This window comes from Polypterus senegalus, chromosome 3 (assembly GCF_016835505.1).
Source record: "Polypterus senegalus isolate Bchr_013 chromosome 3, ASM1683550v1, whole genome shotgun sequence".
NCBI lineage: Eukaryota > Metazoa > Chordata > Cladistia > Polypteriformes > Polypteridae > Polypterus > Polypterus senegalus.
Window position 1 is genome coordinate 56225046 of NC_053156.1, and position 19219 is coordinate 56244264.

Consider the following 19219-nt stretch of genomic DNA (forward strand, 5'->3'; position numbering starts at 1 on the left):
ACTATACAGAGGACATCCACTTGCACTTATTTGGACAAAATTTACAAATATGCAAGCAAATATGACACAGATGGGTACAACAAAAAACTCTCCCTTTTTATGTTAAATTCTCCTGTTTTCTTAAATTACTTCTGAGAAAAAAAAAAACTTGGCGAATATTTCTGGAATCAGAGAAGGGAGTGAAAATCCCTGGAATTTCATTATACTATGATCCTTTTCTGAATAGATCTGTTCAATGACATTATGGAAAAACCTGGACTGAGATGATTTTGACCTTTGCATCTGAAGTCCACTAAACTGAGGTGTATGAAATCAAGGGCATACTTGAGGTGGCTAAACAGCATGGGAATAGACTTGCACTTCACTCATTGTAACAGTAATTATTGCTTCCCTTCACTTACCAAACCCATATATAAAGAAACTGTTATTTAAATTAAAAAAATTAGATATACTATTATAGCATGCAGTGGTTTTAAACCTATCACCATATGATTATAAAACAAAGCATTTATCAACTGCATCACAAAATCTATTTACTTCACACAGTACACACAGACTTTAATTTTTATTACATTGGACAATATAAAATGCCACTTATAATTTAAAAATTTTTACCATTATAATGAATGTTAAAATAACACAGGGTTAGGGTTTTATGAATAAAAACATTTATTCAAATATGTCCACATTGCTTTTGTTTTTTTTCTGTCTCTTTTTTCTCTTCTTCAGTTTTGACTTACCATTCAGTACTACCTATGTTCATATAAGACCAAATGGGGGAGATTTATAAAGCCGTTGTTTTATTACCACATTATAATGTACTTTATTGTAGTTTGTTGTGATTGTTCATGATTACCATTTCACTAATGAAAACTTAATCAGGAAAAATAAAAAATTGTTAATCTCTTAAACTGAAGCCAAATGACTCAAGTACGTAACACTTGGGAGCAAGAAATGGGTTATAAAGTCATAAGTTTGGTTACTACTTCAATCACGCTTTATATACAGGTTACCAGGAAAACAGCTTGAGTTTTATATATGAAGAAAAGAGAAAAAAAGGTTTGTGTTGATATATTAAAAAAATCCCCAAAATGTTGTATTTCTTTTTAACTCAACCACCATCCACTTAAAAATTGTGGTATCTGATTTATGAGCCACATCGTTTTGTTACAGGCAAGATGCTTAGTCTTAGACCAATTGGTGATTTCTTGAGGAGTCTAATACTGTGATGTCAGATAAGTAAAAATTGCTGGGACAAGATGAGACAGCATAATTGCATTGGAGCCACCAAACACTGAATATCCCGATGGCACTGATGATGTTTACAGCATGGACCCCAGCTAAGTTTGGCAGTAAGACTGACAATGGCATGCGTGCTTACTGAGCCAAAAAAGAAACCAAACCCTGTAGGAATAGCGATACTAAATTCTCTAGCTAAAAGTATCAATTCAAGCATCAGCGTCAATTTTTCTCCAAAGGTGCGTTGAGTTGCAAAAAGGATAAATAGCAAACCAGAGAGTGGCCCTGTCACTGTCATTTAAAAGTATTTTTGTATGTTCCTTCCAACAACCTAGGGGGATACAACTGAATATTTAACACCATTTTGTCACTTAGGGTATAGTGACTGGAAAAAAACAAGCAAGTGACCTTACAGGCTTTGAAATTTACGGAAAAAATGTTATCTATATTAAAAAAAAAAGCACTGATCATGAAATAAGTGACACATAGTTCAAAAAATAACTTGAAAATAAGTCTGAGTATTGACATGGCTATATCTTTTCTCGACTTTGCCAGTGACCAATATTAGCAGGCAGCAGATTTTATGCAAACCTATTTATTATGAAAAATAGTCAATTATCTACTATGCATTAAGAAAAAGTGAGCCACCTTATTATGATGTTAATCATGAATGACATTTTAAGATGCTTGAATTTTAGTAACATACTTAAAGAATTTTCAATTAAGAACTAAGAAAAGCTGGAAAAAAGATAAAAGTAATACATTTTTACTTTTCTTTATTATCACCTTCAATATGTTGGAGCAATAGTGCAGCATTTGTTCTTGTGTGTTCTAATTTAAAATAAATAGTAGGTTACAGCTTTCCTGTAGACGTGGATATGCCATACCAAATCTATGGTTTTACTCAAAATGCATGGATCCTTTCATTTTACAGACTATACAGTATAACTCATTGAAGTACTGGCTCCTTCAGTTTTGCTTAGACATGTATAAAACTGGTCATGCCAGCTAGTAGGGAGTTGCTACTGTGGCATGTTATATCATATTAAATTAGCAGGTTTGCAAAAGGTCTTCATGAAGGCTGGTAGCCCTAAAGCCCCAGGGCCCATTGCCACATTGTAACCTCTTCTATTAAAACTATTATTATCAGCTAGAATTTGAAGTAATTATTTTCCTATATGGAGTACATGTCTTATATCACATGGGAGTAACTTTGGCCCATCCCTCCTTAACACGGATGAATTAATTTTGGCCCACTAGTCTTTAACACAGCTTGATTTCAATAATGTTTTACAGCAGTTGTTTATGTACAAATTCTTTTGAGGCTCTGTAACAACGTCTCAGTGTAGCTGAGGTATGAACTTTGGCTTGGCAAGTCCAAAAGCATTGATTCTTTTCCTGTTTTTAGCCATTAGTTTGCAGATTTCGTGGTGATCTTCAGATCATTTGTCTTTTATATGAACCAATTTCATCCAACCTTTAGCTTTAACTTCAAGACAGATGACCTTAGATTTTCCTGCAGAATTTAGTGATTCATAGACATGCAAATTCTACTACTAAAAAACAATGACCAATTCAAACAATCTGTCTGTAAACCTGGAGTTTTGTATAATAACCAAACAATTCCACTTTGGTCTTAAATGTCAGGGATTCAGACATCTTCTGGTTTCATCAGGGGAAGCACTGAAAATCTAAGATGTGTTGCTATGTTCCTTTTGAACAAGTGACTTGTAGATCATCTTATTTATCTTATGAATTCTGTACGATTTCTCAGGGACATCATTCTGCCCTGTCATTGGGTAAATTTGCTGGGACACCTGCTCCTTGAAAGACAGGCAAGTGCTCTGAAAATTCATATTTTTCTAATGACATATTTTTTAAATGTAGAGTCTCAGAGATGTTATACTAATAACATCCTACTCTAATAAGCAATAAATGCTTTCCTCCAATAAATACGTATGTATTTCACCCTTATCATGGTATTACCACAAACATGAATGCACCAAGATGAACTATTAACGGTTCTGCATTTAGACAGATGAAGTGGTACTTCAATGCAATATTCAGCAGCACTTGGTCAAATTATTGTATGGATGAAGTGGGTGAAGAGCGCTTTTTTAAATGTGCAGTACAGTTGCAAAATGTGATTTACATCTTGTTAGCTAAAAATCACATGGATTGTTCAAATAAGGAAATCTTTTTACTCAATGCATTAAACATAGCAGGTGATACGTCTTCAACAACATGGTCATGCAGCACTTTTGGCAACAAAATATTTTTACTTGCTGAGAGGTTCCAAATATGATTCAATTAAACCATGGGTACCTTTAACTGTAGGCTCTCTCTCTTTTCACTTGGGTGCTTCCCTAAATTTGAGAGATAATTGGAACTGTTTGAAATATAATAGGAAATAATCTATTCACGGTCTTTTTTATACAGTACACATTGCCAATATTTTGTCAAACTGCGCTAATTTTCAGGAATGGTGGCAAACAAAAATGTACCATTCATATTTGACTGTGCAACTTCCTGTAGACACTGCTACTGACTTATCAAAGGCACATTTATGTTATCTAGAAGCTTCCTCTCATATGCTAAAGATCACTATACTATCTCTTCGACATCCAGTTTTTTGTATCTCATTCACTGTGAGAAAGAAAAAAAATATATGTGAACATTGTTTTGCTATCAACATCATCGATAGTATAAACTGCATGATTTTGTCTTTTTTAAATGTTGTACTTCACAGGTATATAACCAAGTGATAATAATACCACTTATAAAACTCAAATACAATAGAAGATCAAGTAGAAAATACTTTTTATCTCTTTGTATAACAATAAATGGCAACTTGGATGGCAGCCACTGTAGTTTGGTGTTCCGCCCGTCTGTCTTTTTGTGTTAAATTTGTTGTCACCATGCAAAATCACATAGCAAATACATGAAAACAGCTTCTGAATATCAGTTGCAGTGTACCACCTGAAGTGACTACAGATATTATAACTACATCCATGGATCTTATAACTTTGTTGTTTTCAGGTGCTCATGCAGCTAAACGGGTAGCCTAACAGTGAAGGACCAGGGACAGAAGAGCTGGCGTTCTAGTTTGATTCCTGAAGCAAGGACTGCAGCAACTACTGCCTGGAATATGTATATCTAACATGTGCATGCTGCTATTAATAATTACTCAAACTGACTTTTCTTTTTTACCTGCTCTGTGCTTTACTGAAATGTGTCTGAATACCTCTATTCCCAACTCTGCATTGGACTTACCCAACTTCATGGTGTACCAAATGGACCATGTTACTGAACTTTGTAACACAACAAAGCGCAAAGGAGTGGACTTCTACATTAATCAAGGTTGGTGTACCGATGTGACAGCTCTTTTTAAATCATTCTCTCCCAACTTAGAATTGTTTGTTATAAACTATAAGGCATTTAATTTACCATGAGAGTTTTCCTCAGCAATCCAAGCTGGTGTTTACATTTGCCCACGCGCTAATGCTCACAAAGTGTGGTGGTGACTCGTTGATGTAATCACCGAGATTGAAAAAGACAATCCTAACTCGCATATCATGATTTTGAGTGATTTTAACCATGTCAGTTTTAACCAGATCCTTCCTAAATATCAGTAGCAAATAAAACGTCCTACCAGAGATGGAAATATTCTAGATTACTGCTATGCAGCTATTAAGGATGCTTATCATGCCCTCTCCCATGCCCCTCTTGGTAATTATGACCAGTCTATGATTTACCTTATTCCAGCTTACAAACAAAAGCTGAAAAGTGTCAGTAAAAAAGAACAGTTAGAAACTGAACCAACAAGGCAATAGAGGAACTTCAAGAATGCTTTGACTGTACAGACTGGAGTGCTTTCAAAACAGACACTTCCAACATACACAAATACACAGATACTATAACTTCACATATTAGTTTTTGTAAAGATGTTAGCATTCCAACAAAAACAATCATTATGTTTAGCAATGATAAACATTGGTTAACACCAGAGCTCAGATGACTATGCTATGACAAAGACTGTACTTTCAGATCTGGCAATTGTGAGGAATACAGAAAAGCAAAGTCTATCTTGGAGGAAGATATCAAAGGTGTAAAAAGAAAGTGCTCAGATAAGCTGCAGGAAAAATTGTCTGCAAATGACAGCATGTCAGTCTGCAAAGATCTTAAACAGGTAACTAACTACAAGAAACAAACATCAAACAATTCTGCTCTGCTGATTCCAGTCTGGCTAATCAGTTAAATCAGCTTTACAATCACCTTGAAAGACAATGGGACACAAATCAGCTTGGTGGTCTCACTATTACTACTCTGAACTCCTCTGATACTTGATGTGAGGACCTTGTTTGTGGACTTTAGCTCTGTTTTCAATAAAATCATCCCAGAGCTCCTAGATAAGAAACTCACCCAGTTGATCCTGCCTAGTTCAATCTGCCACTGGATCATAGACTTTCTTACAAATAGGAAGCAGTACGTGTAGTTGGGCACACACGTCTAACCCATTAAGCCTCAGGAGTGGTGCACTGCTGGGATGTGTCCTTTCCCTGCTACTCTTCTCACTTCATACAAATGACTATACTTCTGGTGATTCGTTTAACTTCTTAAATTTCACTATCAGGCCTCATTTCAAACAATGTTGAGTCCTTATACATACAAAAGATGGAAAATCTGACATTGTGGTGCAGCCACAATAATTTGGACCTTAACATTCAAAAAACTAAGGAGATGATCATAGATTTCAGGACATAGTCACCTGCTCACCTATTACTTGCTCAGTCGGCCTAATGGCTCAGCCGTTGGTATGGCTGAATCATTTAAACTTCTGGACACTGTGCTGTCACAAAACCTTAAGTGGGACAATAACATCACATGCATTATTAAGAAAGCCCATCAGAGAATGTTCTTTGTGTGTCAGCTGAGGAAATACAATCTCCCTCAAGCAATACTGGTCCAATTCTACACAGCCATCATCGAGTCTATTCTGACCTCATCTATAACTGTTTGGTTTGGTGCTGCCTCTGTTCAGGCTAAGGAATATCTGCAACGGATCAATGGAAAGCCTGTGAAAAAATCATAGGCTGTAACGTACCACACATTCAAGTCTTATACGAGTCCAGGGTACGAAAGTGGGCCGCAAAGATTATTGCTTATTAGACTATCCCAGGGCATCACCTGTTCCAAAGACTCCCTTCCAGAAAATGTCTTTGTACAGTGAAAGCTAAAACACCTCACCTAAACATTTTTTTCTGTGTGCAGTTATTCTCAATAATCAGGTCTGAGCTGAAGTATCTATGTATACCTTAACACAAGACTGCTAGGACATTTTAATCCTACTATCTATTTTTTTGTATTGCCTTTGTATTCTGCATCATATTTTATTATTTTATATTTGTTTTCTGTATTGTCCTTAGCAACATCTTAGTATTGTCCTTAGCAACAACATCTTGCCTGAAGAAGGGGCCTGAGTTGCCTCGAAAGCTTGCATTTTGTAATCTTTTTATTTAGCCAATAAAAGGTGTCATTTTGCTTGGCTTTTCTGTACATTCATAATGGCTAACACGGTACAACACCCTAGTACTACTGTATTGTTCTTGTATGTTGCAAAAACACTGCCAAGACAAATTCCTACTGTACATTAGTGTTCTTGGCTAATAAAGTGAATTCTGATTCAGATAACTTATTTTAACCATCAGATATTTTGAAGTAATCTGTAAGTTTAATTTTATTGACATACTCAACTCAACTATCACTTTTTTCCAGGTCTTCTTGCTTTTACAAGCTGCACAGATAAAGTTCAAGGGAAGTTTTTTTTTTTATTGTAGCCTAGATTCACCTTAACTCATGGGCAAAGATATTCTCAGTAATATGCTCATAAACACAGATATGGAAAATTTGTGTTGGTACCAAAATTAAAAAAAAAAAAAAACCTTTGTAATTCTTGTTGGCTTTGCAGGTAATTAATACCTTGCCTAATGCATGTTTTACAAAATTTGTTTGAATCTAAATCATTTTAATAAGCTCATGATAAAATACAGATATCAGATAACAGGTTAGCTTAGCTGGTATAAAACTAACTATGAAAATGTGAATTATCTTTTTTCTATAGAAGGCAATTCTAAAAATAGGTTTTCATTTCTAAAATGGGTCCTTGGACCAATAAAGGTTTCAGTTAAGTGTTCTTTCATTAACCTTCATGGTTTTCAGGAGGCTTTTTCAGATGAATGGAATTTAATGTAAATTTAGGGCTGAAACAATTTATTAGTACTGCATGTGATTATTTCATTTTATTTCCTTAACAATAACTTACCACTTAGAGATCGACTTGGAGATGAGTGCTGGCTATTTGGAGTGCTCACAGTGGGCCCCATGACTGCTCCAGAAAAGTCCTTCTCCAATGACGAGTCTCCACTGCCTGAAAAACAAATGAACCAAATGAGAACTGGGCAAATTAAAATCCAGTGAAGCTGAAGGCCAAAAGCAATAAAAAGGTATATTTTCCAGAAAAATAAGTTTTGAAATGATGCAACCCATATTTCTCATATACTTACTAAAAACTACAAATTAGAATGTGAATGAATAGTAATGGGCAGCATTTAACACAGAAAGAACTGCACTACACACATTTATGATTGGCATCACAATGTTCCTTCTTGCAAGGTAGTACAGAACAATTTACCAAATTCAGCATGGACAAGATGCCCAGCAAATTTAAAGGACTTCAGTTTTCTTTCAGTGTGAAAAGTTAATATCTTGTCTATCCGGTTGTCAACGGATCTCAAGAGAATGAGGCACTCTTGAGGAACCCTCAAATACCATACTTCTGCAAATAATTATGAATTATTCTCATCAATTGCTATCGTAATGATCTATTTTATGATCAGAAAGATCAGCATAAAAGCACTAAATAATAACTGAAATGTTATAGAATAGTTTGGGTAATTTGGCTCCTAGGGTATAAAGCCTACTGATGCTCATATCTGAACTTTTTCAGTTACAACTGTTCCTTAATTTCTGGAAATGTGTTACAAGTCAGCTCCTAAGTCAAAAGTCTGAATAAACACACTACCTGAAAAAGGAATTAATTTGTTTTGCTTTGGTATATTGGAATGGTGAGCACTACGGGCAAGTTCACCAGATGCACCATCATGTGCATATGTAACTTTTTTTTTCCCCTCATTAATTGCAAGCTCAACACAGTGAAGGCCAATTCAAGAATCTCACCCATGCCACTGAATTAATGCTATTACTGCTATGTCCTAATGACACTTCAACAGATGTGCTTTTGTATGTCTAATTTAAATTAATGGTTAATGTTTTCCTTTCAAAGATTTTGACCTTAGAGCAATGGTATAAAACTAAGTATGCTGCTCAGCAACAGCTTATACTCGGTTATATGCCGTTCAGATTTGTTAACTTATTAAATGTATTTCAGCAAAATTAATAAACTCCCTTCTAATTAAACTGAAATCAAGCAATTAAACAAACCATGAGGTAAGCATTCACAAAGGCAGTACACACCATGAGACTTACTAGAAATGAAAAAGTATGATTACTATAAATTTTAATTTGTTGAAGAGAATCATGTTAAAGAGTTAATATTAGTATGAATAAGGTAGTAATATTCACCTTTAGATATCACTACTAAGCAGGTATTAAAGTGGAATTGTTTTCATGACATAGATGGAGGTGATGATCAAACAAGTGTGCAAAGGATTACCTTGGAATTTCTTGCTGTATGCAGGTGATCTCATATTGATAGCAAAAAGTGAAACAGAATTAAAAGAGAAGATGCTGAAATGAACACTAGTTTGGAAGTGAATACACTCAAATGTTACAAAGATCAAGGAAATGAGCCAAGTGAGGAGTAAGTAGTGAGCTCCTAAGTAGTAAGATGTGGTTGTTAAAGGCAAAAGATCAAGCATATCTGGAAAAGAACACAGATGAGACTGACCAGGGTGGATGTCTGCAGTGCCATGGAATGAGAGAAGAAGATAAATAAAGGTAAGAAAAAGACTTGGTGTGGAGCCAATAATTGCTTTTCTGTTACTTAGGAATGTGGTTGGATATTATGAAAAGAATGGATGTTATCTGAAAGGATACCCAGGAACAAAGGCAGAAAAAGATTTGAAGCCAACCGGCTAACCTGGGTAAAAGCGGAAAATTACCATTAAACTGGTTGTGGAAAGAAGTTACTGTATTGAGCAAAAACTAAAAACACAACTTAAATAAAAAACAATTCTAACTAGCCATCCATTATCCAACCCACTATATCCTAAATACAAGGTCACGGGGGTCTGCTGGAGCCAATCCCATCCAACACAGGGCGCAAGGCACCACTGCAGGGCACACACACACCAAGTACACACTAGGGATAATTTAGAATTGCCAATGCACCTAACCTGTATGTCTTTGGACTGTGGGAGGAAAACGGAGTACCCGGAGGAAACCCATGCAGACACGGGGAGAACATGCAAACTCCATGCAGGGAGGACCCAGGAAGCGAACCAAGGTCTCCTTACTGCGAGGCAGCAGCACTACCACTGCGCCAACGTGCCGCCTCAATTCTTACTATATAAAGAAAAAAATATAAAGACTCGCATCAATAGTAGTTTTCCTTTACAGTCACAATAACTTAGCAAAAGCACTGCAGTAACAGTCTGACACCAAAAACAGGAAACAACAGTGTGGGATATTCAAAAGGGTGAAAACCTGAAGCAGATACTGTATATACATAATCTTAGATTCTAAAAAATGTTCTTTTTCTGATGTTAAGTCATTTGAATGCATATCAATTAAACTGTGAGAAACAAATGATCTGAATAATTTCTCTTGCCTTATATTGCTATTTATTTAACAAATTATTCTGTTACCTGAAACATATGAACGTCCATTGCAGTCCTCTAAATCCATTTTCACAGAACTTGTCTGAAAATTAAAACAAAGAAAAAACATTAAACCCTTCTTTAACACTAGGATACAAGCACTTTCGAACATGCATGCATTCTGAATTTAGAGATGTTTCTGTAAATGAAAACATTCATGAAGCAAGGAAACTAAGCAAGGGAATTCAAAACTGCCCCTAGAACATTTTACTATTACTAATTTTTCTGTATAATTTTAAATATTTTGGTATCTGTTATAAAACTAGATGTTCCAAACACACTTTTTTAACATTGTTTGTTATACTTCTGTGAAATACTATTACTGAAACAGAGCTCCATTGCACTGCCATTGAATAAAGATTTGTCATCTCCTCTTCACTATAAACTCTACTCAATCCTCCTGTGAAAGGCAATGCTGCCTTTCCCACAAATCTATGATCTTCTGCCACAGATAGGGGATAACATTTATACTGCAGATAAGATCAACTGAAAGGCCCTGTATCTACCTTTAATGTACTTAATATACATTGCCTTCCTGAGTTTTGGCTGTTTCGTTAAAAAAAAAAAAAACAACATACATGATAGCTCAGATGTTGTCTGCTCTTCCTATGGCAAGCAGACAAGCACAGCAAGAACATTTCACAGTTATTAAGTGAGCCCTCTATACTGAGATTGACTAACTGGCAAAATATTCAAGAGTACACTTCGATGCTAATATTTTGTTTTTAAACTTCTGTAAACAAGAAAAAAATAGACTCTTTAATTGTGGTAGGGCAAAGTAACTTAATAGTCAACTGTTATAATTCAAAAAGATATACATGTATATCTCTTTCTTTACCCATAAATTGCCACTCTACAATACATAAAAGAAGAATTGCTAATACAATATATAAGACCTTTTTTACGCTAGGGAGTAAGATTTGAATTTCTAAACATATGTTAATAGGTTTAGTTTCCCTATTATCACATACCCGAGAAAGCCTTGTGACTACATACAGTAAGACTTAAAAATTTGGATTCAGATGCAGGAATACTGCCCAATAGCCACATACCAGATACCAAGTCATACGTAAAACTGAGAACCATGTACAAAAAAATGCCTGCATGGCATATCATTCAGGCACATTTGGACACTTGCAAACTCCACGCAGGGAGGACCTGGGAAGTGAAGCCAGGTCTCCTTACTGAGAGGCAGCCATAACCAGACGTGCATTTCGATTTTTTTTTTTATCATGTTCCAACAAAAATGGAGATGTCTGTATATAATAAATTATCTCAGACTTTACCTTAACTGTTAGAGAAAGTAACATAATAAATTACAAGATGTAAATGCTTTCTTTTTGACCATCACGTCTTTTTTGATAGTGTAATGAAGATCCAGATGCAACATTTTTCAGACATCACACTTTTACTAATTATAGATTTTTAAAACAATGAATCATACTCCACAACATCAATGACAACATAATGTAGTTAAATGTGTTTGTAAAATACATGTTTTTAACAGCATTTTAGAGTATTATGTAGTTAGGCTTGTGGTGGCTGAAATAGCTTTAATACACACCAGATTCCAACTCAAATAATGCAAAATTAGCATTTTTGTACCATTATTGTTAGCTGTGGATGGATTGAGTATGGGAAATCATAAATCGCATATAAATATATTTATATATTTTAAACAACATACCTTTTTATGTGGAAGTCCCAAGGTACAATTGGTAGCTACGTCATGGACATGACTAGAATGAATTGCAGGTTTTTATGGCACTTTGCCAATAATTCAGTATTTCTCTGATACTAATCTGTGATAATCTGCAGATAATGCAGCCGTGGCATTGCTTTCGGTGTAATGTAAATACCAAGCACTTGCTCATTCACTATATGCATAATGGCTTACAGAGCCATGCTTAGACAGTTGCTTTTCTCTTTCATTCATTTATAGATAAGTTAAGCGAGTTTTTGTCTTCTTTGCTTGCATTTTTTACTTTTACAGTTACAAAGTCATTTAACTGACCTAGTATGACTTGAAGCAGCAGGAGTAGTGAGCTGGTGTTGCAAGAGTTTACACAGCCCACTAAAGTGAGAGCAAGATACACTTTCATACATTATTGTGCTGCCATTTCAATGCTGAGAAACAGTTTTGCCATCAGGCATGGCTATCAAATATGTAAAAACAGTTGAAAACATCTGTAAAGGCAAATTTCGAAAAGTAATTTTTAGCAATTGAAATTGTACAGAATCCAGAATCCTTCTCTGTTCTAGATTAACAGTTTTTAAAACTGGCCAATATTTTTAAATTCAGAGTTTTTCATTTAAACAGTGCTGAAAAAGGTCCTAAAAGAATATGTGTAGCAAATGTCAATAAAAATGGTCCTTTGGGGCCAAGTTGTTTCATGAGGACAGACAGACAGACGGGACAAGAATGCATGCTTTCCATACTTAATCTGTACACATACATATATGCATTTTGTGAAGAAGCAATCAATACCTATACTTCATTTATGTTGCCAATAAAATTGTTTATTGAGTAGATGATTTTACTAAAAATAATTACATATTATAGATACAATACAAATGTCACATACTGTATCTTTAAATTTGGACTACTGACATGTTAACTGATACTGAAAAAGTGATGGAGACTTAAATGGTGGCCTTATGTCTTATAGTCTAAGATCTTAGCTCATTTTACATTTCAAACTATATTATTTCAAATAACATTTATATAATACATATTCTTTATTTTGCTTGACATAACCCAGTTTTATTACTGAAAGAATTTTGGCAACTTGTTTAAAAGTTGCTATAAAAAATTGCGTTAATATTATAAAAAATGTATTTCTTATAATAATTAATAAATCTTTTAAATTATGGATACACAGTACAAAATAAAAAGTATATGACTTTTAACATGTTAAAAACACATAAAGAGAATACAATTGATACATTTTGCCCTATAAAATTGTTGGCACATTACACAACTTCTAATCGTAGGAAATAACATACTTGTCAAATGCAGCTGCCAATACTGTTGCCTGACGATGTCAGATTATATGACTAGAAATTGCAAAACATTACAAATTACACAACTATGACAGCTTTCCAGCCCAGTTTCACATTTCCAAAGTATTGCAAGCTCCACCCCTTTTCTGAAAGCCAACAACATGATGCTTGACAAAGCCGGTGCAGTATGAATGTTTTCTAGATATAGAGAGATCAGCCACAATCTTGGTTCATTTTATTCTTTTTCCATTTTGCTGTGGTATGTAAAACATAAGACATTAGGCATACAGGCCTCTCTTCTGTTTATGAGGTCCAAAACAGCATGTTCCATATTCCTCACAGCTGCCTTATACGCATAATATGTCTGGATGACCACTAATTGGTTCTTAATTATTGCATCACTGAGCCCATTCTAGAAACACAAGACAAAATCAAATCTGTTTGATTTTGTTCAGGTGAGTCACAGACTGGTTGAATTGAGTTGCTGGGTATGTCAGGCTACAAGACTAGTAATCATGGGAGCATGTCACAATTGCTTTAGACTTCCAAAGATTATGTAAATGAATTCCGCAACTGAAATTCACATGGACTTTTATGTAATGCGACAAGGTCTTCAGACAGTAGTTCAAAAGGCAAAGTGATTCACTGCTAAATTCAGAAATGGATTTCAAATATTAATATTTCTGTACTAACCATTTCTTAATTTTGTAACTTTCTAAATACATAATAAATTTTCAGCAATTTCTAAAACTTTGCTACTTGTCACCAATCATTATTTAACCCTCTTCACTTACCAGATGCTATTCAACTGACACTTTTTGCAATGGTAATATTGGATTCATTTTTTCATTTGTACTATCCTTACAAGTTTAAAAATTACTATAATATAAGCATTCATCTTTTCTTAATGCTAATTATCCATTTCCATTATACACAATAAGTGAGACCTTGTTATGTAAAGAGCAAAAGAAAAAATGTCTAAGGTTGCTCTTTGATAGTTAAAAAAAAAGTTGTTTCAAAGACAACATTCCAAATTTCATAGAATAGCTAGCCTGATCTCAACAGAATAAGCTTTACTTTTTTCAGGTTTAGCACATACTGTAACACATTTAGATAATTAGTTTTATCAGTTGAGTAAAACTAGGTGGTAAGCTTGCAATGTATTGTATAACTAAGACTGAAACTGCAATAAAAAATATAAATTATACTCTTAAAATTTTCAAGGGATTATTGGTTAAAAACTGGGTCACGGAAAAGAGGCCACAGTGGCCCCAAGACTTGACATACTGGAAAGGCCTCAAAAAACATGCAACAGAAAAATTAAACCACAAACAGTAATTGGAAAACTTCTGTTGTGGTCTGTAATGAGGTTTTACATTATGCAAATACCAATGTGGGAAAAAGACTGCAGTAAAAGATTATACTCCCTCCGAAAAAGTTTGACTATATACAAACCTTTAAAATCCTGTAAACATTGCATAAAAACCGAAAATATTACAAACACTACCACAGATAAATGAGACATCTTTTGAGTTTAGATATATCCCAGGAGGTACAGAAGCAGTCTACTTGACATTATTCTTTCTAACAGTTAATAATGTTGAGCAAAGACTATGCTGTTGTTCAATACCTTAAGTACACCATGAAAATAGGCACACATTGTCTGCCACCAACTGCGTAAATGAGCTGCATATATTGATTTTGAAATACTCAAGTAAAAGAAAAATATACTCTCTTATCAATTTTTTCACTTTTGGTTACAATGATCCCTTTATCTCACTATTGGGGAAACAGTGACGTAACCTGTCTCTAACATTGATCAATTGCACTTATCAGCTGTCGATAAGCACCATCTCTAAAGAGGTGAGGGACTAGATATTTGTCTCCTATAGGCAGGTATGACACATATTCAGACTTTAGAAGAACAATCAAAATTATACCTGTCGTTTTACTGGATAAATCATTTTTATGAGGACCAAATATTCTGTTAAAGTTCATAAAACTTGATAATGATTTAATACTTTAAATAAACTAATTGATAATTAACATTGCTAAGAAACCATAATTCATGCAAATTTTATAGATATATTATTAGTTCTATTATGTAGCAACTAAAATGTAACAACTTACTTGGATAATTCTTCACTAGAAATTTAGGAACAAATGTATTTGAGATTAACAAGCAATTAGTAATTTATGTAATGAAATGTTATTGTAAATACAGTATCTGACACAGGTGCCTTACAGATCAGTTGTTTATAGCCTAATAATGAGACATTAACTGCAATTAAGCTCCTAAAAGTGGAGTATTTCTACTTGTTCAAAATTTCCTTGTTCATCATTTATTATTAATTTACTGTAACATTTGTCAAATCAATTTTTCATTGAGTAACGTACAAAATAAAAAACGTAAAAGCGCCCATGGTCACAAATGTAAATTTTATGCTTTTATTTTTGCACATTGTGTATTCACATTGTATTGGTCTGTTTTCTCAAATTACATTTACAGACCTGCTATTGTATGCCAATCATAAGGAACAACGCTCTTTTCAGGGGGAAAAAAAGTGTGGGATTCACGGGCATTGGTTTAGGAAACATTTAAAGAATACCAGTGGTACAAAAGTACTTACAAATTATGAGCTAAGCACAGCTCCACAAGTCCAGCATTATACAGCTTTTTTCAGTCATTGGTACTTGTTTTATCATATTCTATAAATCAACTACCAGCCTATGACAGATTAATGTCTGCTGGTCATTTTCAAGAGAAATAAAAGAAAGAAATGTAAATCTGGAGTTACTGCAACATACCCAGTACTAGGTTGAAAATCCATATATATGGAAACCAAAACCCAAATGAAACAGCAAAATAAAATTTTAAATTAAATATTTAACTAATACAGAAATCTCTTTCCTATGTATAAAGATGACTTGAATATAACTACATATTTTCTCATTAACATATGTAATTTTTTTCCTACAATCTGTGTGTGCTCAGAAATTATAAATGTATTATTATTTTTGTGAAAATACCAAGAGTGAATATAGGATGTGTCTCATTATAAATGAGAAGTTATTTTCCCCTAGTAAGAAAAAAAAAATGAAATTGTATTTATTTGGTTTCTCCAGTATATACTTCTGCATCTCAACTATTATTAGAGACAGAACATGTTAAAACATCTTGCATTACACTGTGGCACCTGAATTTTAAAATGTCTAACATTTAAAACTACTGCTTATTAATATTAACACTTCTAACTCTTCCCAGATTGGTTTTGTAACCAATGCTTTTCAGTGGCATCTAGCATACTCCACATATATAAATAATTTTAATATGAACTGATAGAATTACAGATGAAGACATACATGCTACATTACTTCAATAGTATCAAGTAAGGTTGTGTTTTAAATAGTAATTAAATAAAATTGAGTTTTTAAAACATGACAAATATAAACAGGCTAATAGAAACAATCTTTTTTTAACGTGCATCCAGTAATTCGGTAAATAATTTTAAATAATTGCGACCAACATCATGTAATTGTGACAATCAAACATGTACTTACTGAGCTGATAAAAATGCTGAAATTACTTTTGTTCATTTTGTTTTTTCACATCCTGCCAACAGCCCAGTGCTTTTCAGTCGTAATGAACCTGAACATCATCTTATGTGACACTTAAAGGGTTAAAGTTGAGTCAGCCGTTCCACCCCAGAGGAAATAACAGGGGTAAACCCAGCATGAATTGTACAAAATAATAATCTTGTCAGTACAATACTATTTATTTACTTTACAATATTTTTAACAAGCTTATGGTTTTTATTCCATTTACATTCATTAAGAAGATTCTAAAATAATAATAAAAAGGTAATATGACTTAAGAGAATTGACAAATATTTTAGAAGACTTTTATTTTGAAGCATAATCTGAAAAATGTATAAACACATCACAATTAAAACTCTGATTTGTTTAATAATTGACTTTACATTTATTATAGCACGCCTTTTTGTATCTGATTTAATATAACATACAGGTTAATTGAGAAAGCACTTCTGGTCAAGCACCAATGGCTTTAGCTCCAACAGAAGAGCAAAGCAAAAACATCACAGGAAGAAATGCAAAGCCTTAGTCACAACCTAAGAATGATCATCTGTGGGTGGGAGTAAAAAAAACCCAAAACAGCCTATAAAAATACAGAGGCCTGGGAAATCAGTCTCAAGAATCAGTGTACTGGAACTCTTCAAGATTAAATTAAATGAATAGACCTAGTTTTACACAAGTTATAAAAATGTATTTGGGTCCCAGTTCTTTTTATGCCAAAAGGTTTTGCTGTCATGTTAGATGATGCACTTAAAAGAAAGTTTTAGCTTTCTTGAAAAGGTTTACTTCCAGAATTTGCCAATATTTTTCTATCCAGTTTCCTATCTAACCTGAAAACCGCACCAGTTCCTGCTGAGAAAAAACACCATTATAGCTGAATGCTGCTTCCTGAACAATGTTTTACAGTGAGAATAGTAAAATCCTTACCTAAGGATTTGCTATTCTCACTATAGAAATTCTGAGGTTGTGATTTATAGACAATATGGACTTTAATATTTTTTTTTTTTTAATTAAAAAAAAACAACTTTTTTTCAGACAATAAGGAAGATTAGCATTCTCTCACTGTGGGTGTGCTGCTCCTTTTTAGTCTTGTTTTTACATTGAATTAATTTTTTCAAACAATTTATCTGTTGCAAATTATGATTGCTTAAACTTACATCTTTTCACATAAATATACCATTTAAGTAGTTTTCATAAATATTTTTGTGCATAAAAACATACAATGAAGTCTTAATCAGGGAAAATGTGCTGATAACAACAGAAAACAGCTAATAGTTGTAATAATGGCATAACATGTTATATTGAAAGAAGTCATACAACAAGACCCGTAATGAACATAAGGGAGTGCTTACTCCAAAACGACTTACAGAGGAACTTCTTCATGAAGAGGGATGTAATACTGTGTCCTTAGTGAGCATAGCTGACCCTTTTACAGAGGCAGAACTTTATTATAAACCTTTTCTTTTTCCCCCATTTTTCTTCAGCAACTGCATCAAACTTCTGAAACAGATATACTTTCTCTGGAAAACTCTTCCGCTTTAACAAACAACATAAGCAATGCAGAATTTAAAGCAAGTGTTAAGTGACTTAGCACTCAAAGCTGGTTCGTGTAAGGAAACAAACAGAGAAAACACCCATATAGAATAAAGATGAATAAACTCTTTTTAAGTGAGAACACAACTATATATGATTCCCTAATATAGTAACAAGGGTTATTTTAAAAATATACGCATTGCACTGTTTTGTACTAAAGTATAAAAATATTAGATTAGATTAGGCATTTAACATTAACACAGCATTCTTTTTGTAACACTGCACTCTGTTACCATTGTAATCAGTAAAAGCACTACAGTGTATCATGCACTAAATTAGCCATCGAAAGCACCTGTATCATGTACAGATAAAGTGAGTGAGTGTTGATTTGCAATTTGCTGTGTTCACATTATTCAAAATAAAAATATGTTTAGTTTGTAAGCATTCCAGGATTCAGATGTTAATGCAAGTTCTGAAAACTTTTGCCACTTATGTGTCCTTAGTGTAAAATTGAAGTTTCAAATTTTATTACAGTCCAATAAAATTTGTTTTGTTAGTTTTACATTATATATTTATTAAGCAGGCAATTTAATCCAAAATGACTTAAAACTCACAAAAAAGATAAATCATTAATGTTTTAATGTGCAACAATGATTTACCTAACCTAACTAGATCTCACATGATAAAAGAGGAAATAAAGAACTATTAAATTTATAAATAAAGTTGCTATAGCACAAAAGAAGCATTATAAAAAATTTCTGTAAGATCAACATACTGTGCTTTTTGTTTTTTTTTTATTTTAAAGACCCCGGTCAAAACAAACATTAGTCTGAATCGAATGGGCAGCACAATGGTGTACTGGTTAATGCTACTGCCGACACATAGTTTCAGGAGATTTGGTTTAAATCCTACTCAGGTTGCTGTCATCATTGTGGAGTTTGTACATTCACCCC

General features: G+C 33.7%; 1 protein-coding gene across 4 annotated transcripts in view; it reads right to left on the reverse strand.

The window, feature by feature from the left end:
- The window catches only part of ikzf4 (IKAROS family zinc finger 4), a 109061-nt gene that overhangs the window by 57809 nt on the left and 32033 nt on the right, over positions 1–19219 (reverse strand). Inside the window, exons 1-2 of one of the 4 annotated variants that reach the window (XM_039747249.1) lie at positions 8972–9477; positions 7562–7666 (exon numbers count right to left, since the gene is read on the reverse strand). In XM_039747249.1, the coding sequence (XP_039603183.1) occupies positions 7562–7666; positions 8972–9176 (310 nt within the window). In that variant the 5' untranslated portion in view covers positions 9177–9477. Of the gene's footprint in view, positions 1–7561; positions 7667–8971; positions 9478–10124; positions 10180–19219 lie in introns of those variants that run through there. The other 3 variants (XM_039747248.1, XM_039747250.1, XM_039747251.1) reach the window with 3 other exon arrangements.